Genomic DNA, 27,854 nt, shown 5'->3' on the forward strand with positions numbered 1-27,854 from the left:
AGAATGTTGCTAGTATTAGCTTAGGAAGCTTAGCACTGTGAGGTCATCCATTGCTCTCAAGAATGGGGTGCCTTTAAAACAACATTCTTCCTCATTAGGGTGTGCTGAATTTTTCAGCTTCCAAAATCCAAAAAATGAGGGGAATTTAAAAGATACTTTGGTTAAATTAGTATAATTTAGTTCTGCTTGGTAAGTAAAATGTGCATTTTACTTAAATTTTGCAAAGAAATAATTAAAATGATTGCCAAGTACTTGTAGTTGTTGTTATTACTATTATTATTAAGCATTACCTGACATTTTCAGAAGGTAAAATTAAAATTCTTTGGTTTTCTGAAAACAGTTTATGTGCTTCTTCATCAGACATAGACTTGCCATGTTAAATGTTGCCCAATCACAAAAATAATAGCAGATTTTAATTTCTCATGTCGAAAAACCTCAGGCAAGTAGGTTGTGTCATTTTAGTTTCACCCCCTAAAATGACACAACCTACTGCCTGAGATGGTTGCCTCACTCTGGCTAATAGGAGGGCCACCTCTGAAGAAGAGTGAGTCCTCGGCTGCATGGAGGTTTAAACTGAGTAAGCCATGCCCCCGCTCGACTGGATTTGTTGGCCATGGGGCGTTACATGGCCAGGACTCCCAGTGACGCAGGTGGCATCACCACGCCCCGCCCCCCACTGCACACAGGGAGAGCACATGGCCTGCCTGCAACCCCGCCCCCCTGGGAAGGGGAGTGGCCTACTATTTTAGATGTGGAACATGCAACAAAAAGTTGCCGTGGAAGTTCCTGTTCGGTGTTCTAAACACCTGCAGCCCTATTCCAGGATTCTCCATTCCATTCCCTCTCAGCTTATTGCAGTAAACAAACCTATCAGTCTGTCTGTACTGTAAAATGAAATAGTTTGCAGAACAAGTCATCTCCTGGGTTAGCTTGCCATGGCAACATTCATTCTTTTGTTGTTTTTCATTTGCTGGCTTCAACCAGCTAGTCATATTTCTTCTTCAAGGACAAATCAGAGAAGCATAGACTGTGATTCTGTGTCAGTAATGGAACTAAATAAATTCATCATAATGAACAACTTTGCATCTGGCTGGACTTGAGGATCATTCTGGATGATCTACTTTTTTCTTTAAAAATGTTTAGGGGTACTCTCATTTTCCTACTCATATTAAAATACTGCCCCTCAATGAGGCCAAACTTAGATTCACAAAATGTTTAAGGGTATGCGTACCCCTGCGTCCCCCCCAGGAAAAAAACACACTGCCAGTATTGCAATTCTTGAAGCCAGGAGTTTTCAGTGACTGCTTTCTCTCAGAGCCTCTTGGACTCAAGAACTGTTAATTTTGGGGAGATTTCTTGTGGGAATTACACAAACACACTCCTCTCCAGCTCACATTTTCCAGACATATTGACATGGAGAAGCAGCAGCAGCATTCAGCTTGGAACTAGGCAGCCTTTGGATAAATGGGTTTGTTGTGTGCCAGTATACCCAGAATCATCTGAAATTAATAACCTTAGGAATACAGCTTTCAGGGTTCTGTATTCTGCAAAAAGAAGCCAAAATAATACCTTTACCCAAGGTGTATCTGAAGAAGTGTGCATGCACACAAAAGCTCATACCAATAACAAGCTTAGTTGGTCTCTAAGGTGCTACTGGAATGATTTTGTTTGTTTGTTTGTTTGTTTGTTTGTTTGTTTTGACCTTTACCCAAGGATAAGGGATGAATTCCATCAGTTTTCATTTAAAGGTAAACCTACCTACCGTAATTCACATTCTGAAAGTATAAGAGACCTGAAACTCAGCCATCCTTTGAAATTCAAACATTTCTGAGTTGTGCAGTTTTCCAACCAAGTAGTGTGTACCAAAATGCACATATTTGTGAAAATAACATACAAATAACCTACATTATTTTAGGGATAATTTGATTTGCAAAAATGTGTATTGGGCAAAGTTTAATACAAACATGTGCATATTAGGAGAAATTTGCACTGAAATAGCGATGAATTCTCATGAGGACTTATTTATTATTTTAATAAATGTCAAACAGACATGGAAATGGAGAACCGCAGGCTGGAAAACTTGATGGTCAGGGGTCCCTTTACCTTTACCTTACCGATTAGCCTATCTGCATGCATTTTTTAAAAGGGGGTTACATTTCCCACTCTAATTCTGAACATTTTAATCAGTTTAACGCAGGATGAAAACACAGATTCTGCTTCTACTGTTTAAACCAAGGCCGGGATTGGAAGCTCAGAAGCTTTAGAAAAGAGAACACTGCTTAATCCTTTTCTTGGCTCTTACCAGCTCCGATTCCAAACCTATGTTTTAGATGTTGGCAGGAAAGTTAATTGTACAAGGGAGTGGTAGTGAGGAGAAAAGCAGTGGGTGATGAGAGGGTTAAGCATCCTTCCTCCACTCCCTCCCCAAACCATTTTACTGCATACTGTGCCCTTCTAGCTTCAATTTGCATAGGCGAAACAGCCTCCAGGTTTGAAAAGGTTGCAGTAGAGTGTGTAATTTCACCCACACATTCAGCGTTACAACTTTCCATGCAATATATATATAACTTACAAAGCCTTTGTCCCTTGAATTGCAAGCATTTTTGTTAATTGCCAAGGAAATTCATCATCTAGTATTGGCTGATCTCCAAAAGAAAAGTGCGGAAACTAATTAAACATTTAGTTTAAGGTGAAATTAGCATACTTAGAATTCCAATTTATTCCAAACACAGTAATTGACTTCTGCAGAAGCTTCCCCACTACCTTTTTCCTTCATGTAATAAAGGTGGGCATAAATTAATTGTGCGTCTTTTTTCTTCCTCTCCTCTCACCCTTTCCTTTAACAGCAGTACATTTATTTGGCCTAACTTGGCAGCTACAGCCTGTTGGAGGGCACCTTTATGAAAATGGAGTCAGTAAAGGAAGCAAAGGCACAGAGTTCCTGGACACAACCTACTCACCCATCGGAGGGAAAGGTTCTGATAAAACAGAAAGAAAAGGTACATCCCTTTCTCTTTCAAATGCTTAAGTCAGAGGTCACAAACATTGAAGTCTTCCCCTCGTCCCCACGAAGCCTCTGCATCTTCTCCCTTCACTGCCCCCCCCCCGGTCATGAGGCGGTGAGGATGGTTACTTCTTTCTCCCCTGAATGCATAGAGCTGAAGGAGGAAATTGGAAAAGTGATACTTTCCAATTTTCCATTTCAGCTCTATGAGCTTTTAAAAGCTCAGATTAATTCTACTGTATCCCACTTCTACCCAGATTCCTTGGAAAAGCTACTTGCATGTCTGCTCGCTTGGTTGCTTTCTGTCTTTTGGGCAGGGTGGCAGAGGGACTGACTGGGGAAAAGGAGAGAGAAGGAACCAGGGGAAGTGGCACTCACAACATGAAAAATTCAAATATGCCCATTGGCCTAAAGAGTTTGTTGACTCCTTGTTTAAGCTGTTGACATTGCTTTTCCAGTTCTACATGATACTATTACCGAACTGAGGCAGTCACCTATACAGCTGTTCTAGACTGTGCTTAGCAATAAAAGTTGCTCTGCTAGGCATCCATTTTGACATTGACTCTTCTAGGAAATAACTTGACAGCTTGTGTTCCTTCATAGCACAAAAAGGGTATCAGAGGGGAATGAGCATAGATTATTTTTTGCTGTTTTGCTTAATTAACCCAAACTCTGTTACTGGAGAAGTATCATAGTTGTGGAACTCTAACTCTATTTATGGAAAGCACAGTGGTTGCCAAATTCTCTTCCCAGGGACTCAGAGAATTTGATCGGTCTTTCAAAGGAGCTTGGTGGTACTTGTATCTTGCACCAAGTCTTGAGCATCATTTATCATTATGTGCTAGTTTACACATTTAGCTGAATAGAGCAGAGAAGCTTTTTTCTGGATGCTATCAAATCAGACTGGTGATGGTGGAAAGGGAATTGACATGTTTGAATGGTCCCCCATCATGGGAGGAATAAGTACTCATTAATGAGAAATTATGATGGCAATCAAATTTTGCACATTGACAGAGGCTGGTTCCTTTAAGGTGGCATTTCTGAACACTCTGGCATGTGGTTATGTTAGTATTTTAATAGGTTGCACTATGATTAAAAAATCGAGACATCCTATTGATGGCTGGTGCTTAGCAGGGAAGCATAATGAGATTGATTGTTTCAGGAATCAGTGATGATCGGCACACAGGCACTTCACTGGGAGGATAATTGGTGCTTTGCTGCTCAGATTTTCAATTTCTTGAAGCCATGAGCAATCAGTGATTAGGAGTCTGTCTTTGCTGTCAGTATGCTCAAAAATGATGTAAAAAGCAGGATAACGCATTTATAGTAGGAATACATTTTAAAACTTTATTTGATATAAGGTGCATTGAAGTGAACAGGAAAATGTCAAGAGAATAATAAGCATTGCTGTTTTGGAAAGCTCATCACTTGACAAAAGAGAAGCTTCTTGAAATACCAGACACAGAACCCAATTTTATGCAAGCATGGAAGACCACCTGCTCTGCATACAGAAGGTCCCAGGTTTAATCCTTAGTATGTTGTGGCGCCTTCCAGATGTTGTTGGACTACAGCTCACATCAGGCCTAACCAGCACAGCCAATGGCTAGCAATGATGGGAACTGTAGTCAAGCAATATGTGGAGGGTACCACATTGGCTAGTGTAGACCATGCTGAGCTAGATAGTGAAATAATCTGACATAAGGCATAAGGCAACTTTCTAGGTACCTAAGTTTACTTTGAAGTAAATCCGACTGAGTTCATTGAGGCTTACTCCCAAGTCAGTGTAGTTATGGTTTTATACTATGGCTGCGATCCTATGAGCATCTATTTGACAATATGTCTAATTTAACTCAGTGGGACTTCCTTCTAAATAAACTTGCATAAGATTGGGATCCATGTCTGATAAAACTACTAACCACGCTGTTCCATCTCCCACAGTAATACCCATGGCAAAAAAAACAACAACCAACTAATTAATGCTAAGCATTAAACCAGGGGCTTGAGAAGGTTATTGTGTGTAAACATCCTGAATTCTATCCATTGTGATAAAAAAAGAGCTTCCCACTCTTTTGCCTTTGGGAAGTTAAAGCTAAATTATTCAAGGTGTTGTGTTGCCTTCCAAAATCCATCCATTTACAGCAGGACTGGGAAACCTGTAGACCTCAGATGGTTGCTGGACTCCACCCCTACTAAACCTGACCATTGCCCAAGCTAGGTGGGGTTGATAGAAGTTGGAGTCTGATGACATGGAATGCCACGGGTTTCTCAGCTCTCCTAGATAGGCATCCTCTGGATGCTGTAAAATATAAAAATCTCTGGTTATCAAATGAGAGAATGAATGTGAGCTGTGAATAACAGCTTGAGGTTGAAATTTGAGTAGCTCTGAGATAGCAGGTAAAGGTAAAGGACCCCTGGACAGTTAATTCCAGTCAAACTTGACTACGGGGTGTGGCACTCATCTCCGCTTTCAGGCTCAGAGAGCCGGCATTTGTCCACAGACAGCTTTCTGGGTCATGTGGCCAGCATGACTAAACCGCTTCTGGTGCAACAAAACACAATGACAAAAGCCAGAGCACACAGAAACCCTGTTTACCTTCCCACCACAGGGGTACCTGTTTATCTTCTTGCACTAGTATGCTTTCGAACTGCTAGCTTGGCAAGAGCAACAGGAGCTCACCCTGTCATGGGGATTCGAACCACCGACTTTCCGATCAGCAAGCCCAAGAAGCTCTGTGGTTTAGACCACAGCAGCACCAACTCCTTTTCTGAGATAGCAGTAATGGGTGGTCAGTTCTTTACTTAGTTTTTCCTCATTCTGGGCCTCAGCAATGTAAATCAATAAAGAAGAACAGAGCAGGGGGATGGCTTGCTTTGAAATGAGTTGGAACTTTCTGAGCTTTGGTGGGGGGAGCTTGACCTGAGGAAGGAGTAGGTAGCATGTGGCAAAGAGCACACATCAGCCCAACCAGTAGCAACTGATGTGCAGAGTGTCTTTATGCTGAGGTTCATGGGGGCTTCTTTTAACTCAAGCTGGGCTAGCCCTACGATAGGGCAGTGTGTGTAAAATGGTAAAGAGGATAAAGCGACTTTCGATTACATACTGTAAACCAGCTCATAGATTTATGCATTTTACTTTACAATTATAGAGTAGAAAGGCTTGCCGCAAGTGGGTGAATGATGGACAGTTCTGCTAAGAAGGAACCATTTCCATAACAGCATCATGTCATGCCTGAATAATATCATCTGATACTACAATATATTGTTTCATCTCCCATCAGAACAGCAGATCTTTAAACTTTCATTTTAGAAAGTAAGGTAGTTACAATCTCATTTAAAGGCCGTCAACACTGACCAACATTACCATTACTGATAAACACATTGTTTTGCCCTTGACCTTAGAGTTATTGTACTAAAACAATGCAATTGACTCTTTATACTTAATGGCAATAGCATAAGAAAATATGTTTTTGCATTTTGCTTAACGTTATGGTTAATGGCTTGTAAAAAGTTTGCTTCAAGTCAGTATCTCCCTTTGAGTCATGTCTTTTAGATTATGATTCTGTAAGCAGGGACTGTCCTGTTTTAACTGATTTTATCCTAGCCATTCTGCAAGCCTTCTTGGCTGAGCACTGGGTTACAAATGCTCTAAAATAAACAAACCAAGGAAATGAACAAATCTGAAAGGTCTTTAAAGCTGAAGAATGATGAATGCTACTGCTTTTCTTATGGTTTAATTGCAGTCCAAAGTCTATTAGGTTGCAAGTATGTAGGCAGCCCATAGACATTACTTAATTATAGTGTTATGAGTTTGTGGGTGCCAGAACACTATAATCCTTGGATTTAGCATGTGTTAGAATTTAATTAAGGCTTGGTGTGCTAAAATGAGTGCTAGTCTTAAAATATAAGCCAGGCTAGTTTTCTGATGAGGTATTAACCTGGGGTGATAAGCTATTAAGAAAACAAAGGCAATGGGCCATTAATAAAGCAATGATCAAAGGAGGATCAGTACTAGATGGCAAATGGGTAGGGCCCCTCCCTCAACAGATAGAGCAATGTGAGTTAGAAGCTTAGAGTAGACTTAGGAGTTATGTGACAGAGAACCAAAGCAGCAGGCAGAGCACAATGTTTGATGTCTGTTTGAATCCAAGGCTGCACCTATGGGAGAAGCAAGGTCCTATTGGGGCGGTAATGCTGCAAAGCCCTGCTTTGTAGGCTCAGGTTGTATATATGTGTCAATAAACCATATATCCTAAAGACACCACAGTCTCTGCTGTGCCACATTTCCAAAAGGAAACAAAGACTCTTGGTGAGATCCTGGAACCCCTGGAATTTCACTGCGCTCAGAGATTGGAATGGCGTAGAATTTCTGTACCACTCAAGATATAAAAATAACAGAGCAGTGTATATTTAAAGGCTTGGGCATTTTAATGATAAATGATGATGATGGAATAATTTAACCACGACTTGTTTGGAGCTGTTCACAAATTGACGCTAATTTAAGCCAGATATTTATCCATCTCTTTCAGGCACTTGATAGGCTCAGCTGCTTAGGAATATGAGTTATTTTAGATTTGATGAAAAAATGAGGTGGGGAGCAACAGAACATACTCTTGACTTCTCTGTTAGATCCACACTGTCCACTTTGTTAGGTTCGCTTGGCCGTCCGCAGACAAATGTTGAAAGCATGCTAGGAAAAGCAGTTGGAGAGGACTTGGGATTCTGGTCCTCTTCTCCCCAGCATACACTGAATGCCTCTGAGAAATTCTTAAAGGGATGGGCATAGTTGTGCACGTTCCTCAAACTTTTTTGGACAGAGTTGAGCATGTTCCTCAAACTGTTCTTCTCATTCTTTTTAAATGACAGCAAACTCTTTCTTCTTCTTCTTTGTTTCTGGAGAAATAGTGTTTCAGAAAGGACAGGCAATAGACACGGGGGAAATTGAAATTGGAGTTCAAGTGATTCAAGCCATTCTTCCAGGCCTCTTCTGGCGTTTCCAGATTATGATCCATCACCCAATGTACCTGAAATTTAATGTTTCTCTGGCAAAGGACTCACTTTTCGGGATATATGGGAGACGCAATATTCCGCCTACTCACACACAGGTATTTACTTACTTACTTACTTACTTACTTACTTACTTACTGTAAAAGTTAGCTATTTCAGAAATATATGGTGTTCACTATTACGTTGACTGCTGTTAACTTTCCTTCTTAACCTCCCTTGACAAAAACATTCCTTTATCAATTTAGGCAAAGAGAAGAAAGTTCTCAGTTTTTTGTTATTTTTGAACAAAGCACAAAAGGTCACCAAGCATATAGATGATGTCCCACAATGTTTGTTTGTTTGTTTTTTATGTCAGCAACCTGATTTGCCAACCCTTGCAAGAAACAAGGTGCAGAGGTGACAAAGGAACTACTCTGTTTGTTGGCAGGCTGGAGTGATAGAAATGAAAGCATTCAACAGAAGCAAAATCAGTGGCTGTAAAACCAATGGTAGCAGCAGTGGGGTAAATTTGGGGGGAGCGAGCTGTAAAGACCTATGAGGGCTGCGTATAGTGTACCAACTGCACAGCACTGAAATACTGACATCCTGCACTTCAGGGTGTTGGACTAGATTACCCCTCAGGGTCCCTTCCAACTCTACAGTTCTATGATTCTACATTTAGGAACATGGAATATCCTCCCCAGAGGTGTACTGCCATAAATACATGCCCTAACCACTGCACAGCCACTTTTTGATAGCTAGAGGAAGTCCTTCCAGAAAGAACAAGATTTGGCTTTGCCTCTTATTGCAACATTTACTCAGTTTTCCAGTTGCTCGTAGAAAAAATTACCTCATGCATGAATTGTCCAGTCTACTGAGTGTGTTCTTTCATCCTTAATGGGGTCATGGACCCCACTTTGCAAACTCTGTTCCATGCATAGTGGCATTATTTGTACATAATAATAGGACTGTGGGACTGAAAGGAAACTGGGCACTGCATACTACCACTCTGGTCCCACACAGTCGTTGTTCCCAGGTTGCAGAAGAACAGGAACTTGCAGAAGAATTCTTTCCAAAAGTTTTAATGTTGAGATTGGTGTGATACATACACAGATTGCTGTAACAAACAAAAACAATAACAGTTTAAGAGGCCATAGATAGGCTAATTAAACAAAGGCCTGGGGAAAAAGGAAAGTTTTTGCCTGGCACCTAAATATATGTAATGAGGGTGCCAGGCAAGCCTCCCTGGCGAGAGCACTCACAAACTGGGAGCCACCACAAAAAAGCCTGTTCTTGTGTTCCCACCCTCCAGACTTCTTGTGGAGGAGGCACCCGAAGAACAACCTCAGCTGGTGAGTGCAGGGTCCAAGATGGTTTACATCAGGAGAGACGGTCTAATGGGAAAGGGGAAAATACTCTCCCTACATACTTTTCCACAGCATGCATAATTTTATAAACTTCTAATATGTCCCTCCACTTATTTGCCTTTTTCTTGGAATCTTTGCTTGGCCATGGTGTGTTATGTATGTGGGGGGAGAGAAGGGGGAATTGCCAGCATAGCACTGTCTACTCTTCAAGATCTCAGGTAAGAATCTTACCATGGTGGTTGTTTGAGATTGGTGATGCCTGGGATTGAACCTGGGACCTTCTGCATGGAAAGCATGGGCTCTGTTGCTGAGCTGTAGCTGCCCCCTAAAAGATGGGAATGTGTTACTTTACTCAGATCTCTGTGTTTGATGGCAAGCTGAGAAGCTCACCCGAAAGAGTGTTGCTTATTTGCTAAGTGCAATTACCTACAGTTTGAGCACAAACCTGACAGCCAGTTAAAGCACTTGTTCAGGTTCTTGTAATTACATCCATGCTTTGATTCCAGTTAGATCATTGGTGTCGCATCTACAGAGAACACTAAAATAGCTTTTTAATTACCTAGTGAACACTCCCCCAATCTGTTGTCCACAAAATACTTTGGATTGCAACTCTATCAGCCATTTCCAGCATGCCCAATGGTCAGGAATGATGGGAGCTGTAGTCCAACCATTCCTGGAAGCTGTGCTTTTTCCAGGCGGCACTCAAGGGTACGCAGTACCCACACCTCTTTTGTTGGTTGTTAAAAAGTGTGACACTTACTGTAACTACTTCATGGTGAGTACCAGCACCTATTTTTCTAGAAAAAAAACTGTCTGGAAGGCACCTAGTTGTGGGGAAACTGATCAGGGGCGGTGGGGACATAATGGTTTTGGAACCAAATTCAGAACAAAAAACTATGTTGGTTTTAGAAAAACTATGTTGGTTTTAGAAAGCAGTTAAAACACACACACAACCATGCATATAAAGACAGGCTTCTATCTAATCATGTTTTTTATTGTTGCTGTTTCAGTTTGATTTTGTGAAACTGATGGATGGGAAACAGTTAATTAAGCCAGAATCAAGACATTCTGAGGAATCTCAGCATGCTCCTAGGAATCTGATCTTAATGTCCTTGCAAGAAACTGGTTTCATAGAATATATGGACCAGGGAACTTGGCACTTGGCATTTTACAATGATGGCAAGAAAATGGAGCAGGTGCAAGTGTTGACAACGGCAATTGGTAAGACCACTTGGTTTTGTCTTCCTCCTCTTTCTAATGAAGGCTTTCATAGATTATGGAGCCATTTCTTGTATCTGACATATATGGTGATAATTATTAAATAGGTTCCTGGATTCTAGGAAGCATGGGCTGTTTTGGGGTGGGTCAGTTCTGAAGCATAAACAATACAAGCTGAACTAAATTGGTGGTGAGGGGATTCTCATTAAAAGCCACATTCTGATTTTTCTTGTTGAAATGAATGGTGAAAATTATTAATTATTATTATATATTAAACTTACTGATTGCTTTTTTATTTACAAGCTATAACACATATATTAAAACCAGCATAAAACTAAAACAGAGTAACATCTAAAACTCATTCTAGTTTCAATTTTTTTAAAGGAAAATAAAATCCTTAAAAACGATATTCCTTCTGTTAAATGTTATAAATCAGGGGTATTCTTCAAGAATATTCTCCATCAAGAACTAATTGGTTGCTTTACAGGATTCATTTATGTGATTGGCACTTTTGAAGAAAGCTGTTTGCATTGTAGGGCAAATCTGTAAATCCCCTAAAAATTAAACTCATGTTTACAATATTGCACCAGAATGGTGTGTTTGGTGATCTTGAACACATTTGCTTTTCCAGGTCAAATTCCATCAGTGATTGCCCCCAAATGAGGTTTTTTTTGGGGGGAGGGGCTAAATCTTACAGAAGTAGGATGTTTATCTGAAATATACAAATGACAGGCATTGGAATGTTCAACGAAAATAATCTCTTATTTTAAGCAAAACCATGAAATAAAGAAGAGACAGATTTGAAGTGCAATGGGGGTTACTCAATAAATACTTAGAATCTTCAGATGCTTTACACAGTAGGGAATTTAATATGAATTCTCAGTATAAAAACTTCACATTGTATTGCAGAATGAAATACCTATTGTTCTAAACTGTCAAGGCCAAACCTAATACATAATAAGTTGTTTGAGCAGATGTTTTATTTCAGGTTGTGTATGAATACAGTGAATGTAATTGGTTCGCCACTCATCTGAAGGTTGAGTAATACCACTTGAATGGTTGTGCTGCATGGTTGCCTCTCGTTTCAGAAGTGGTTTGTTCACTTTGTTGTTATGCTTTTCTTTTCTCTTTGTATGAACAGAAGTCATGGATGACTGCTCCACTAACTGCAATGGGAATGGAGAATGCATTTCTGGGCACTGCCACTGTTTTCCAGGATTCCTTGGTCCAGATTGTGCAAGAGGTAGGGATTTCTCATTTATATATTTGAAGTAGAAGAAAAGACAAATAAATAAATAAATAAACAAATATCAATTTTCTCAGCTTGGAGCTTCAGCAATGAAGCAACTCAGGCTTAGGTGCTGGAGGCTTCACTTCTTCCTGACTCTCAATCAAGCCTAGATCCATGCAGGTGTTTCTATGCATTTTCCCCTCCTCCCATGTCGCGTCACATGCAACTAGCTGGACTCATTGGCAGCAGCTCTGTACTTCCTGCCTGATATGCTGTTTCCTCTGTTCCTGTAGCTCTAGGGCGTGGGTAGGCAAACTAAGGCCCAGGGGCCGGATCCGGCCCAATCACCTTCTAAATTCGGCCCGTGGACGGTCTGTGAATCAGTGTGTTTTTACATGAGTGGAATGTGTCCTTTTATTTAAAATGCATCTCTGGGCTATTTGTGGGTTCATTCCCCCCCAAAAAATATAGTCCAGCCCCCCCCACAAGGTCTGAGGGACAGTGCACCAGCCCCCTGCTGAAAAAGTTTCCTGACCCCTGCTCTAGGGGATATGGAGGCAGAAATCCTTCATAATATACCCTTCATGATTTTGAAGCAAATAGCGGACACTTCAACTTCCACTCATCAGCATCAGATCTTTATCAAACAGACATTGAGACAGTAGTGACTGCATACCAAAAATGGTGGGCTGATCTTTCACATGCAAAGGGTACCTCCAAATAATAAATATAAGGAGCACTCCCCAAAGCCAAGCTAAGTACCTGATACAGACACATCATGACCAGACTGTTAACAGAGAGAAAAAGTATTCCAGCTTATGGAATAACAGAAATGAGAATAAAATGAAAAGATTGGATAGGAAATAGAATGTGAAAAGCTGAAGCAGGTACGCTAAATGGATAGTAAATTTGAGAGGAGAAACAGATGATAAAAGGTTTGAGGGGGCCTTCAACAAGATGGGCTCTCAGCTCCAAATAGTGTTGCTCCAGAACACTGAGGGCAATTTTCAGTGGCAGGTGGCTCTCAGACCTATCAGCCTGTCATAGGAGTAAGGAGCAGGGCCACCAACTGAAGTGAGCCCTCTTGGGGCTCCTGCTGCTGCTCAAGAATACCAAGTGTTGGTACCACAAAGTGTGGGGTGGGGGGAGAATCATAGGCTAATAGAATTGTAGAATTGGAAGGGGTTCATCTAGTCTAAACCCCTTGCAGTGCGGGAATCTCAACACTCATCCAATTTGAAACCATACTGGACCCTGCTTAGCTTTGTAAATGTGCCACCACTTTTACTGCGGTACCAAATCCTATATAGATCATTAACACTCAAATACGTTTCTTCTCTACAGACTCCTGCCCAGTATTATGTAGTGGAAATGGAGAATACGAAAAAGGACACTGCTTGTGTCGCAATGGGTGGAAAGGCCCTGAGTGTGACGTTCCAGAAGAGCAGTGCATTGACCCCACTTGCTTTGGCCATGGAAAGTGTATCATGGGAATCTGCATTTGTGACCCAGGATATAAAGGAGAGATATGTGAAGAAGGTTTGTGCCTCTTCTTTCTCTTACTTGCTTTCTTTTCAATGGAGCTGTAGCTGAGAGGTAGACCACACATGCTTGGCATGCAGACGGTCCCAGGTTCAATCCCAAGCATGTCTAAGTGGGGTTGTGAGTACCCTCATCTGGAATCCTGGAAAGCCACTGCCAGCCATTGCAAGCAATACTGTGTAGTCCATTGGTCCAACTAAGCAAAAGGCAGTGCCAACAGTTTAAAGTTAAGAACACATCACTCTGCAAATCCAATGCCCACAAAAAAAAATCCTGTTTCCTCTACCACCTCCACCAATAATACTTTATCTTTCAGAGGAATGACAGAACCTTATTTGTAATGTCAAAGCCTATTTCTCTGTTACAGAGAGATTACAGTAGTGGTACTGACATAGATCAATTAGACATGTCTTAACAACAGAAGCTTGGAGAAGGATATTAGAAATGGCTGATAAATTCTCTTTATGCCTTAACCCTAAAGGAAGCTCAATATAAACTGATGTGCAGATGGTATATGGCACCTCAAAAGCTGAAAGGAATCTACAAAGTAAACTCAGTTGTTGGAAGCGTGAATTGATAGATACTGATTTTGTGCATACGGCAGTCATATCCTTAAGTTGGTAGATACCAGGATGTGCACAATCACAAGATTTGTTGTGTATCTAGCATTTGGAAGCAGCCTGATAAGTTTCAGAACTGCTGTGTGTCATTCTAGTTCAATTTATTATTTGGTTCCAAATTTGATCTGTTAAATCTGAAGCTCTTTTTTTGCCTCTATTGATCACAATAGGGAATCTATTTTGAAAAGCTATAACTCCCCCCCCCTTTTTTTTTTTTACACAAGTGGATTAAATTATCATGAAAAGTTTCCCTTCTAGAGTGGATTAACACCTGCTGAATTTCAGGAAGATGGATTCAGTGATTGTCCCACAAGGGCAAACTGAGGTTAGGAAAGTAAAAACCATATCCCCTCCACTGTTTTCTTTTTCTGGGAAATCAATTTAAAAACCAGGAAATGGCAGAGGCACCCAGAGTAAGAAAGCTGCCAAGGTTCAGACAAATAGGTCTAGGGGCATGTTCTACTATTGAACTATGATCCAGGGCCATCTTTACCATTCGACGTAGTGGCGTGGTGAGCCAGGGTGCCAAGCTGTGGAGGGCACCAGGTGCTGTATTTCATTAGTGGAGCCGACGCCAGCGGGCGGGCCCAGGTGCGGCCACACGAATCGGCAGCCCCGGCAGGCGGGCGCAGGCACACACAAAGGGAATACGGAAGAGGGAGCTTGTGAAGATGGGGACGCCCAGGAGCTGCCTCCCTTCCCAGAAATAAAAATAAAATAACGGGGCACCGCCAAGGAGGTAATCACATTTTAATGGTAGGTCTTTATTTAGGGAGCCTGTCCAGGGCTGCAACGCCTCTGTATGCCTGCCTGAGAGTGAGCCTCCCTGGAGTCCTGGGGGGCTTCCTTCGAGTAAGACACGCAGAGGATCCGCCTCTTCTCCACCAAACACCCAGCCCCCTACCCAAGCATCGCCTTTCTACACCAGCTCAAAGTCCGTCAAAGGCGATGTTCTGTTTTTTTACTGGGAATATTTGGGGTGGCTATGCTGGATGGCTGGTTTTTAGAAAGAATAAAAATCATGAATAATATGAATGCATAGAACCGACTGTCTCTTGGAGAGGAAGAGGTGGGGGAGAGAACAAAGTTTGTGATCCTAGCTGATCGCCTTTGGATCTGGAGAATCTTTCAGCCTTCTCTCCCCCACCCCATCCCACCTTCCCGCTAGCAGACAGATCTAGGAGAGAAAGAAGCAGAAGAGATAAATTTCTGCAAACTGAGGTTTGAACGGGACATTTAAAGCAGAAGAACGCTCTTTTGCGGAGGTGAATTTGATAATGTGTTTGGTGAAAATGACCTGGAGGAGGGAGGCAAAGCTTGCCTCCCAACACAGATCCACTGGAGATTTTGTTTGGCGGCTGAAGCTTCTTCCTCTTCCGATTCTGCCTCCTAGCCCCTCACCTCTGCAAAAGAGCGTTCTTCTGCTTTAACTTTCCCATTCAAACCTCAGTTTGTAGAAATGAATTTACCTCTTTTGCTTCTTTCTCTCCTCCTAGAACTCTCCACTAGAGTTTATTTATATGGTAAATAATGGTCAGCAAACCAACTAAACTAAACTTTAAAAAGGTCAACCACTTCGGGGTTCCCCCCCTTAAAAAAGGTTGACAACTCTGGGAAATGGGAGGGGGGAATCTTTGCACCACGGCATCAGATATGCTTAAGACGGCCCTGCTATGATCTTTCCCTAACCACCTACACCTTGCTTCACTTCCTTCCCCATAGGAATGCTCCTGACCCCGACTACACATTAGCTTCTTATCCTTCTAGGCTCAAAACGCTTTTCTGGGCCTTGACTTCTACCTGAGCTGACCCCTGGCCCTCTAAATTGACCCTGTATGGCCCTGACACATAATTATGATCATTGTTCCAGAGGTCTGTGCACCATCGAAACAAGAATTCTCAATGGATAGGAAATGAAAGCAGATGAGCAGCTCTTAACTGCATTTGGAAGCTCACATCATAATTTGGGATCTGATCTATAGCTTCCGCACGTCTGTGGTGGCACCAACCTGAAGACCCAACTAGATCAATAGGACTTGCAGCACAAGTAGTAGAGGTGCCAGGAGCCCCAAGTAACATTTCCTATGGGGCATGGCTCTCTCTATGCTTAAAGCCCCAAGCTTCCTAATGGCCACTCTGCAATCTTGGCAGTACAGTGGTACCTCAGGTTACATACACTTCAGGTTACATATGCTTCAGGTTACAGACTCCGCTAACCCAGAAGTAGTACCTCGTATTAAGAACTTTGCTTCAGGATGAGAACAGAAATCGTGCTCCGGCGGCGCAGCAGCAGCAGGAGGCCCCATTAGCTAAAGTGGTGCTTCAGGTTAAGAACAGTTTCAGGTTAAGAACAGACCTCTGGAACGAATTAAGTTCTTAACCTGAGATACCACTGTACATACGATAAGAACTGATGGATAAACAGTGCAGTGGTAGACTCTAGGCCAGAAAATGATCCCCTTAGGGTTCTCCACTCTTCAGGAAGGGAGAAAAGCATTGGGAAAGGGTAAACTGACTTTAAGGTAAAAGGCACCAGTTAAGTTTTGTGGTGTCAGTTGTTTGGAACTATCTTTGATGCTGGAATTCCACTCTAACCCTCTCTGCTAACTTGCTACTTGACTAAGTTGTCTGCAGGCATCCGTTGTGCTGTTTGGACTTCTCATAGTCAAGACAGCACAATAAGCATGGGTTGATGTAAAGTGTGAATTGACTTTTCACCTAATAAAGCTAATCCCATTAAGAGAAATAACATGTGAAATCTGCCCTAAAACACACCTTTTGTTTATGCATGTCAGAAGGAAGGAGCCCTAGGCCCAGGGGCCAAAAGTGGTCCTCTAAGATTCTCTATCTGGCACTTAGGAATCTTCCCACAACACACCCTTTGCCTAGCCACATTACCTCTCCCCTGGCCTCATCCCTCACTGGCCCTGTTTTGCACTCTCTTGAGTTTTTGCCTGGCTGGAATGTGTCCTTAAACTCTGATAATGCCTCTTGGTTCACTGTAATGAGGCTAGGAGGGGTATGTGAGAGTATGCAGAAACTTTACTGCTTTTCAGGGGTAAATTTACCTCTGTTGCTCCACCCACCTTTTCCTCTGACCCCACCTACCACTATCATATGGCCCCTGGAAGGTTTCCCAGTAGGAAATGTGGCCCTCAGTTTAAACAAATGTTTACACTGATTTATGTTCTTAACTTCTGCTTTCGGTGCTGAATGCTGTTATCTCCTTCCTTTACTCCTCAGAGGACTGTTTAGATCCTATGTGTTCTGGCCATGGAGTCTGTGTTCAAGGGGAATGTCACTGTTCCATGGGTTGGGGAGGAGTCAGCTGTGAAACATCACTCCCTATCTGCCAAGAACAGTGTTCAGGCCATGGCAGTTTTCTTTTGGATACTGGAGTATGCAACTGTGACCCAAAGTGGACAGGTTCTGACTGCTCAACAGGTAGGTAGACAAAATATCCTTCTAATGATTTGACTTGGTATCAGAAAGGAATGAAGGCTTGGTGTGTGGAGGGTGTGTGTATGTCAAATTTTGTCTCCGCTAAAATTTGGGGTGCTGCAGAATACGATATGAACTAAAACTCAATGTGCTTTGTGAGAAAAAACTTAACCGTATCTTCAAGCTAGAGGAAGCAAATATTTCCAGGAAAAAACAGAAGACAAGAGAAGGTGCAGAACATGATAGAATGAGGATAATGTAGATGGTTTCCCAAGCAATCCAGAGCTGCTTTTTATCCTCACAACTAGGGATAGGGCACTATTTCCAAATTCAATTTTCAAATGCTCTTTGGAATACCACACTCCCTTTGAAAAAGAGGAGCTTCTTCTTTTTCAAAAAATCACCTGGTGCTTTGATCAGTCAGACATTGGCTGTTGGACATTATGCAGAAGATGTGTTTGCTATGAAAGTGGCAGAGTGTTAGCATTTTAACTTATGAAACGGCTGTCACCATTGCATGCCACACCTTTCATAATATTTAGTTAATCCCTGAGAGTCCTCCATCTTACAGAGCATCTGCTAGCTTGAAGAGTGTTCCCTTCCCCTAGAATAGGAAATAAGGATGGGAAATAATTATAATATTGACTGCTTTTAATTAGAAAAGACTCTTCTTTGCTGCTTTTGATTTCATTAAGGAAGTCATGAGAGGAAAACCTAAAACTAATTACCTATATGCAAGCAAACTGCAATTTAAAAAAGTTTTTGAAGCCCGTTTCCTTGCTGATTTGAGTTGTACTTTTGCCTGTAAGCTTCCGCACCTCTCTAATCAACTTGTCTGCACTTTATATTGATTTCTAAAGTGGGGGGCGGAGGGGCGGTCTGTGATTACTATGCTGGATTATAGGCTTTATTCAATGCACCCCCCCCCCTTTTTTTGAGAACTTGATGTTGTTGTTCCACAATGGCAACATTGACTGAACAGTGTAATAGCAAACTGAGTGTTCCAAAACCAAGTAATGCATCTTACCTTTCACCCTGAAATGCAGCATTATTTTTACTCAAGCTATACAAAGAAAATATGTGGCCAAACTTACAGTGGTTTATCCACTGATGGTTTTTCCCTTTCTAAACTTCTAAAAAATCAAAGGCACAGTTCTTCTTCTCTCTGCATGTGGAGAGCAGCATGCAAAAGTATTCACATCAGGGCCAGCCCACCCATGACGCAAAGTGAGGGAACTGCCTTGGGCAGCGGGATTCACAGGGGCGGTAGATCTGGCCTACAAGGATTGCATTGCCTGCTGCAATGGCAGCATGTTACTGGGAGGTTGGATCTGCTACCTCCTCAGCAGTCCACTTGCACCCCATTGTCACCTCCACAGTGGCCTCTTGGTGAATAGGAGACATTGCTGGTCTCCTTCCACCAGAAGGAAATGGTGGGGATTGCCCGGTGGGATATCCTGTGCTCTCCACCCACCCTCCCATTGTGATTCAGAGCAGGCAACTTTCACCCCCATGATGACCTTTGACTCCCAGTTCAACCATCAGATAAGGTTGATTTGACCCCCCTCCACTTGTTCCCGATGTAGATCTTCACTCACTCCTTCTTCCCTGGTGGCAAGATGCCATTTTGCGGTTCGCCTCAGGTGCCAAAATGTCTTGGACCAGTCCTATGGCAGTCTAAATTGTCCCATCTCCCTCCTCTAGGGTATTCATATGTTGGCACATAGCAAGGTTGGATGAGGCCATCCACAAGTGAACCAGCTCCTACAGCATTAGGGTTGCCATATTTCAAAGAACAAAAAAGAAGACACATTTGCCGACTTCTACACGACGGGGTGAGCACCCGTTGCTCAGTCCCTGCTCCTGCCAACCTAGCAGTTCGAAAGCACATTAAAGTGCAAGTAGATAAATAGGTACCACTCTGGCGGGAAGGTAAACGGTGTTTCCGTGTGCTGCTCTGTGTGAAGTGGCTTAGTCATGCTAGCCACATGACCCAGAAGCTGTCTGCGGACAAACACCGGCTCCCTCGGCCTATAGAGCAAGATGAGCACACAACCCCAGAGTCTGTCATGGCTGGACCTAATGGTCAAGGGTCCCTTTACCTTTTACTTTTAACTATGGATTGCTATGACAACTCTCATTTTACATACCCATGAAAAAGAGGACATGTCCTGGAAAAAGTGTACATATGGCAACCCTGTCTACATCAGTGTAGCCCCTCCTGTGCAGGAGAAACATTGGCTAGTTTAGCTGGCAGCTGGGGCAGGTAGCAACAGTGTTCTGATCAATACCACGTAGCTGAGAGGCAGCATTTTTGTTTTCCACAATTGTGCACTGTGATGGCACTGTAAGGGCCTGCACCATGAGAGGGGAGGAAGGCAAGCAAACCAGTTAAAAACCAGTTAAACTTCACCATTACCACCAAATGAATCTCTTCAGCCCCACCCTAGCAATCATCCAGTCCTTTAACCTCCAGAACATTTTTTTAAAAAGACAGTCTCAACAAACTTTCTAAACCAAATGAAGTGATAAGGCAATTAGGCACAGTGTAGGAATAAGGTCTAAAACATATTTAAATCCAAACAAACTCAACTTTTTACTTGAGATGATTTGTAGGGTAACAAGTAGCCATATGGGAGACTGCTAGTGGTTTCCTGTGGGACAAGCAGGAAAGTCTGTTATTTAAATCACCCTGAAAATGCAGTTAATTTGGAAATATATTTTATTGAGATATTATTATGCCTAGATCGGTGTGATTTCCCCAGGCTACATCATTTAAGCACACTGGGAGAATTAACTCTCTCTCCCACCCCCATATTTACCTAGATTAGATTTCCAAATATGCCCTCAGAGTATCTGACCAGTAATTTAAGGCCTGCCTCTACAGATTGTCTGTCTGTATGCAGATCAGGCTGGGCTGAAGATATCATGCACTATATTCTGTATTGTCCTTTATTAACACCCCTAGGGGTGGATTCCTTTCCTCTTTTCGGAATATTCTAGAAGTACAGTCAGACAATTTTAAAATTGAAGAGCTGCTGGCCAATGAAGCTTGTTACCGACATACACGGTAGCTTTGAGAAAGTTGATGCTTTTTGACGCAAAACCTTGTTGACTGCCAAGGGGACTGTTAACTTTAAATGACACAGGGAACTTTACATTTTAAGTTTTGATCATTTTCATTTCTGAAAATTTATTTTAACTTTTCATTTTATTTTTATTTATTAAATTTGTCAACCGCTTGCACAGGGTAACCCAAAGTGATTTACAAACAGGCAGTAACCCTACATAGATGCATTAAAACCAGGAAGAAAGAGAAATACATTAAAAAATCCCACCCACTTCTAAAAGGCCTCATATAATTAAAGGCCAAAGGCCTAGTTTCGAACGTTTTTGTCTGGTGCCTGAAGGTGTATAATGATGGTGCCAGGCAAGCCTCCTGGATGAATTATTCTGTTTATCTAGCCTTTGTTCAATAATTGGCATTGGCTAGAAAAATTGCTAATGACTGATGTTTGGAGAAGATTGGGCTTTATAAATTGCCGATCTTCATTCAAAATAATCTGTTCGAAAGATACAAAAAAATTATGAAGATATTGTTTAAAAATGTAGAGTTGTGGCCCATGGTTTTGTATTTGAACGTGAACATTTATAAAATGCCTGTGCAGATAATTTTATGATTTTCTTCATACATAAAATGAAGATCTGTAACTTAACGCATATTCTGGTTGATGTATCCTCCTTCAGTGTGGGAATTATATCAATCAGAATGATGAAGTGTTTAGCTTTGGCTTTAGTTTTATATATTATAAATGTAAAAACTTAGTGAACGTGTCGAGGTACCCAAGCCACCCCCAAATAAATCACAATTCACACAGAAATTTTGTTTAAGGTTTTTGGCATAATTTTGGTCACAACTTTATTAAAATACATAAATGTGAGTGGTTGCTTAGGCATTGGTTATGATAATCTGTCCCCACCCAGGGACAGAACTGACTTCCGGATTCCAGCAAAGCCAGTAAGGGAAAACAATATTGGGGGGGAAATGGAGCTGGGCACCAGACCTTCACCTCTCCCCAAATGCTCCCAGGGGCTTGCGTGGCCCAAGCCCCACACCAGGGATTCGGACGAAAGCATGGAGAGCCCCCAGATTCATTTAACGGAATTCCCTTGCAGCAGCAGCATTGGAGGGGCAGGCACTGCCAACCACATCCCCTCCACCAACCAAAAATTAACCAATGCCTAACCACAACCTTACAAGTTGTGACGATTTGCTACGCAGTAGGCAAAAACCAAATGGCACCAGCCAATCAGCCAAACGGACAAAATTCTTACCAGGCCCCTGCCCCAAAAGCAGATGACCCCATGACAGGCATAGCAAGGTCAAACGCAAGAGCCCTAAATTAGGGCGGGTAGGCGGGTGATCCGGTGCCCGCAGCAAAATAGAACGCTCAATGCTGCGTGCTCAGTATATAAAGCCCTTGGTCCATCCCACAAATTGGCAACATCAAAATTTCCCCAGTAACCCAAACAGCCCAATCACTGCCAATGGCCATCTAAACGATCCTGCCCAGCAACAGAGGGGTGGCCTGTCAGACCCCACTGCAACACGTGCTCTCCATGAAGGAGAACACGCTTAATGAGAAAAATGCTTCTTAGGTCTTTTGGTGACTTAAGTATTTAAAATAATAATGCAAAGTGAATGTCAAGGCTCCTTAAATGAATGTATGGATGACCAACTTATTTATCTTCTGGGGGGCGGGGAGATACCGAACCAAAAATTGTTCAAAGTCAGTTTTTGTCCTATTGATATAGAATTTATTGTCATTCAGAATGTTTGTGAAAGAATTCTGGAACAGCATGACTTAAGTGTGTACTTCTTGTACAAACATGTTGGAACAGAAATCAACTTTGAGAAGATTCTCTCCCCCTCCTCCGCCCCCGTTCTTTGAAAATATAATTTATAATGAATTTTTAAAGATATAAAATGAAGTAAATTTCCCTAAGGATACAGCACAGACATATTGTGAAAAGACAAGAGTACAATTATTATTCAGCAAGAGATAGGATCATTATTCTTTGAAACAGGCCCAGTGTCATGGTCAGGCAAATGCTAGGGTCCCAGAGGCTGCCCCACTGCTGACTCTAGCATCCCTGTAACTTTTACATTTTTAAAAATAGGACCTGGGGCTGATAGAAGCGCCTCTGCCATCTTCATTTCTGCCTTACACTCCTGGGCCTCACCCTCAATGTGGCAGGCCTAAATAGCTCTAAATAATGGCTGAACTGCTCAATAATTAGCATGTCAAAGCACTACATTATATCAGCACAGCAAGGGAGATGGCAGAACATACAAACTGAGCATCACAGTTCCCAGGCCAGCCCACACATGAGGCAAGGTGAGGTGGCTGCCTCAGGTGGCAGGAGCCACCAGGACAGCAGATCCTGATGTCAATCTTTCTTCCCTTCTTGTTCGTGATATAGATATTTCCTCACCCCTTTTCCCCTAGTGGTGGGGGAGGAACCATTTTGGAGTCCACCTCAGGTGCCAAAATGCATTGGGCAGCCTCCCTAACAACCATAGAAATCTACTTCTTAATAAAGGTGATTTTTCCCAGGCAACAAAATATAAGTGCCAAATCTCAAAAATGTTGATGTTACAACAACAGTGTGCCATGCTGATAGAGTCACGAATATATTTATTTAGAATTTACTGAGAATGTCTGTCTTGTCTGTATACCTGCTTTTCGTTTGTATAGTCCAGACCCCTAAGGGTGGTGGTTTGTGCTATGACACACTTCTGTTGTTTGATTACAGTCTGTTACATTAATACATTTTCTACAGAGATAAATAGAGAGCAATAAGGAAAGAAGTATTCATAGAATCATAGAATCATAGAGTTGGAAGAGACCACAAGGGCCATCGAGTCCAACCCCCTGCCAAGCAGGAAACACCATCAGAGCACTCCTGACATATGGTTGTCAAGCCTCTGCTTAAAGACCTCCAAAGAAGGAGACTCCACCACACTCCTTGGCAGCAAATTCCACTGTCGAACAGCTCTTACTGTCAGGAAGTTCTTCCTAATGTTTAGGTGGAATCTTCTTTCTTGTAGTTTGGATCCATTGCTCCGTGTCCGCTTCTCTGGAGCAGCAGAAAACAACCTTTCTCCCTCCTCTATGTGACATCCTTTTATATATTTGAACATGGCTATCATATCACCCCTTAACCTCCTCTTCTCCAGGCTAAACATGCCCAGCTCCCTTAGCCGTTCCTCATAAGGCATCGTTTCCAGGCCTTTGACCATTTTGGTTGCCCTCCTCTGGACACGTTCCAGTTTGTCAGTGTCCTTCTTGAATTGTGGTGCCCAGAACTGGACACAGTACTCCAGGTGAGGTCTGACCAGAGCAGAATACAGTGGCACTATTACTTCCCTTGATTTTGCTATTTATGACACCTAAAACAGAAAGAAGCCTGGTATAAAATTACATAGCTGTCAGCGCCTTTTATATCATGCCTTCATTTATATATTTATTATAGTTGTGTCGTCTGTGCTGAAAAAAAATTGCTTATGATAACGGGTTTTGTTCAAACATTTAAAAAATAATATTGTTTGTACATGAAATTGCTACTTTGCCCGTACAACTATTATTCAGTTAATAAACAATCATCTGTTGCTGTCAAGGCAGGGAATTTTCTTCTACCAGCCCTCAAAACTGACATTTTAAATCAAAACAGACTTCATTATTTTAGATTGCACTTACAGAAGTGTCATGAAAATTGTCTGTCAGGTTAAGTGCGGTGTAACTTTTTTAAAAAAAGAAGTATTGGAAATGAACTTGAATTGCACAAAGAAGCTTTCTTGGACATATTTTATTTACATAGTGTGTTTATAGCATTTAAGGAGTTTGAGTTTTAATCAATAGATGAGCTGTGCCCACTGACCCCTCAACTAAAGCTTCAGTTGAATCACCATCTTCAGTTTGATCAATTAAATTGAAATAAATATGTGAATTACCAAAACTTCAATAGCACCTTTCAGTCACTATCACTGACAGTTTGCTCAACAAAAGGTACCACTTTTAGAAGCAAAGGCTATCTTTAATATATCCTGTCTTATTCACTGTTAAGTGAAACACAAAGACCAAAATAGTCTCAAGAAATAAACAAGTTTGCCCTTTACTCAGAGCCCTAATCAATTCAAATTGCCTCTATTAATTGCTCAATTTAAAGCTTTAAGGAATTAATCTATCATTCAGTCAATTAAATCTTCCTGTCATGCTAATGACACAGGCAGAAATTGTATATAGTGACCCATTAGACTTGCCAGAGGCAAAATAATTTCAGTTCCAGTATCACTGACTAGACCTGTAGCATTAAGGGAGCTAAGAAACAGACTGATGATTCTCTGCAGACATAGGCTATTTCCCCGCCCCCTTTTATATTGCCTTTTATCTTTCAAATTGCAACCGTGATCTCCATTCCAAATTAAGTCTCTTTTTACAGGAAACATAGCTTGGGAAAGGCCAGTCTTGAGCAATTTAAAAGCTTGAAGCCACTCCTTTCATTATTTCAGGTTCATCGTTTCTTGCCACTCTTGGGAGATTAGGACTGGTGCAAAAAGACGTGGCTTTTCACACCCCCTCTATGTTCCTGTCTTAGTTTCATTATCTTTCTTGGGCTCATGACTTTGAGACTGGGGTGCAGCTTGAGAACTAAATAACTCTCCCTATCCATATCTGTCTATTGCAGCTACACTTGCTCTGAAGCCGCAAAATATAGTGTGCAAATATAAAATGTTTCTCACAGGCTTCCACAGTCAATAATTCACGAGGCATCGGTCCTTTGAGGCAAGGCAATAACTTTCCTGTTTGCATCATCTTCTCACTTTCATCCATGTAGAAATCAGTGTTTGAATGGTGGGCCAGAGTCATGCCTGCTGCTGGTCCTGCCCTTGACTTCCATGTACTCAAGGTCCCTATGTTGGAATAAGCCCACATACATGGATATATGACACTTCCTATATGTGTGCTCCATTCTTTCTATATATGTAGCACATGGATGCATGTGCTCAGGAGTATATGCATACTACCTGTGTGCACAGGTAGTATGCAAAGTTTGCAAAGATTGAGGGTGAGCTAATTGGTGGACTTCGCAATCCCTTTTTAGGGGAAGGGCCATAGCTTAGTAAAACCTCAGCGCCTAGGGCTTGCCGATCGCATGGTCGGCGGTTTGAATCCCCGCAGCGGGATGAGCTCCCGTCTTTCGGTCCCAGCTCCTGCCCACCTAACAGTTCGAAAGCACCCTTAAGTGCAAGTAGATAAATAGGTACCGCTTTATAGCGGGAAGGTAAACGGCGTTTCCGTGTGCTGCTCTGGTGCCGGCTCGCCAGAGCAGCTTCGTCACGCTGGCCACGTGACCCGGAAATGTCTGCGGACAGCGCTGGCCCCCGGCCTCTTAAGTGAGATGGGTGCACAACCCTAGAGTCGGACACGACTAGCCCGTACGGGCAGGGGTACCTTTACCTTTACCTTTTTACCATAGCTTAGTGGTACAGCGTATGCTTTGCATTATTTATTTATTTATTTATTTATTTATACCCCGCCCATCTGGCTGGGTTTCTGGGCGGCTTCCAACAGAATATTAAAATACAAAAACCTATTAAACATTAAAAGCTTCCCTAAACAAGGGTGCCTTCAGATGTCTTCTAAAAGTCTGGTACAGTGGTACCTCGGGTTACATACGCTTCAGGTTACGGACTCTGCTAACTCAGAAATAGTGCTTCAGGATAAGAACAGAAATCGGGCTCCAGCGGTGCGGTGGCAGCAGGAGGCCCCATTAGCTAAAGTGGTGCTTCAGGTTAAGAACAGTTCCAGGTTAATAACAGACCTCCGGAACGAATTAAGTACTTAACCCGAGGTACCACTGTAGTTGTTTTTCTCTTTGACATCTGGTGGGAGGATGTTCCGCAGGGCGGGTGCCACTACCGAGAAGGCCCTCTGCCTTGTTCCCTGGTTCTGCATAAGGTCACTGGGTCAATCCTCGGCATCTCCAGGGACAGCAGGGACAGACTCCTGTCTGAAACCCTGGAGAGTTGCTGCCAGTCAGTGTAGACAGTAATCTGACTCAGCATATGGCAGCTTCATGTAATCCTATGACTTATGGAGTAACACAACAGCAGTCATATAATTTGCAGCCTAGGACAGAAACAATAAATTTCTTGTAATTTCATTGTAATATTATTTGCATACAAAACCCGTATGCAGGCATTGTCCAAATTCAGAAATACAGCACAGTCATTGTGAAGAAGCAATATGAGCTTGCTAGCTGCATCCTCATTGCTCTCCATGATTTCAAGAGCAACATTCTGAAGCAGTGGGATTCTGTACTCATAGAAGCTCCTTATATGATGCAGAACCTTGGGAAATCAGGTTCTACATTGTGTGGGAATCCTCCATTGAGTAAAAGCAATCTTCACATTTCAGTCAATCACCCTTCAACTCAAAGCTTGCTTGCTCACACCAAATCTCCCTCCTCCTCCTTCGTATTATTGCAATTTATTACCTGCTCTTCACCGTAAGGTTCTAGGGTGGGCTACAACCATTAAAACACAACATTAGATAGTTTAAAACAACTTAGAATAACCAAAAATAAGATGAGCCCTAAAAATATACACCAGAAGTGTCAACAGCCAGGGTAAAGAGTTACATCTTCAGCATTTGTCGAAAAAGATTGCTGGACTAGATAAGTCTTTGGCCTGATCCTGCAGCAAGACATGTCTTCTGTTTTATGTCAGATTATCTTCCTCATACCATGCCATGTTATACCTGCATATCTAAGATTATTTTAGGCATACTTTTACAATAGTTTTTCTTTATTTTATCTGTATTTTATTGAGCATCGTATATCCCACTTGAGACAGGTGCTTTTGATTAAGAAGTCTATATTTTCCTCCAAATAAATAAATTTCAAAATATCAGTCTAAAATTATTCTCAGAGATCTTGATATTCTGACCACTGCAGAATTACTTCTGAAGGCTTTATAGTGTGAGACCCACCTGCACTGCACATTTAAATAAGTATCATACCGCATTAAACAGCCATTTCATCCCCCAAAGAATCCTGGGAACTGTAGTTTGTTAAGTGTGCTGAGGGTTGTTAGGAGTCCCCTGTGCCCCTCACAAAACTCCAGTTCTCAGAGCAGTTCAACAGTCAATCCCTCTTCCCGCGGAACTCTGGAAATTGTAACTGTGTGAGAGGAATAGGGGTCTCCTTACAGCTCTCAATTACCATTTACTAACTACACTTCCCATAATTATTTGGGACTATTAAAATTGTATGATGTTGCTTTAAATGTATATTGCAGATGGGGGCTCAGTTCAGCCATAATTTGAATTTAAGGCTGCCTTTTAATCAACAAAATATGGCATACGTAATTTCTGAGACCTTTG

The 27,854-nt window shown here is 42.0% G+C and overlaps 1 protein-coding gene across 12 annotated transcripts in view; it reads left to right on the forward strand.

Annotated features, from left to right (window-relative positions):
* TENM1 (teneurin transmembrane protein 1) overlaps nt 1-27,854 on the forward strand; it is a 410,060-nt gene that overhangs the window by 226,440 nt on the left and 155,766 nt on the right. For 7 of the 12 annotated variants that reach the window (XM_080991224.1, XM_080991234.1, XM_080991231.1 and 4 more), the window contains 6 exons: nt 2,847-2,999; nt 7,901-8,106; nt 10,365-10,575; nt 11,714-11,815; nt 13,148-13,342; nt 17,209-17,409. In XM_080991224.1, coding sequence (XP_080847350.1) covers nt 2,847-2,999; nt 7,901-8,106; nt 10,365-10,575; nt 11,714-11,815; nt 13,148-13,342; nt 17,209-17,409 — 1,068 coding nt within the window. The remainder of the gene's footprint in view (nt 1-2,846; nt 3,000-7,900; nt 8,107-10,364; nt 10,576-11,713; nt 11,816-13,147; nt 13,343-17,208; nt 17,410-27,854) is intronic. The other 5 variants (XM_080991230.1, XM_080991235.1, XM_080991233.1 and 2 more) reach the window with 1 other exon arrangement.

Source organism: Podarcis pityusensis (assembly GCF_964106645.2).
Source record: "Podarcis pityusensis genome assembly, chromosome: Z".
Lineage (NCBI taxonomy): Eukaryota > Metazoa > Chordata > Lepidosauria > Squamata > Lacertidae > Podarcis > Podarcis pityusensis.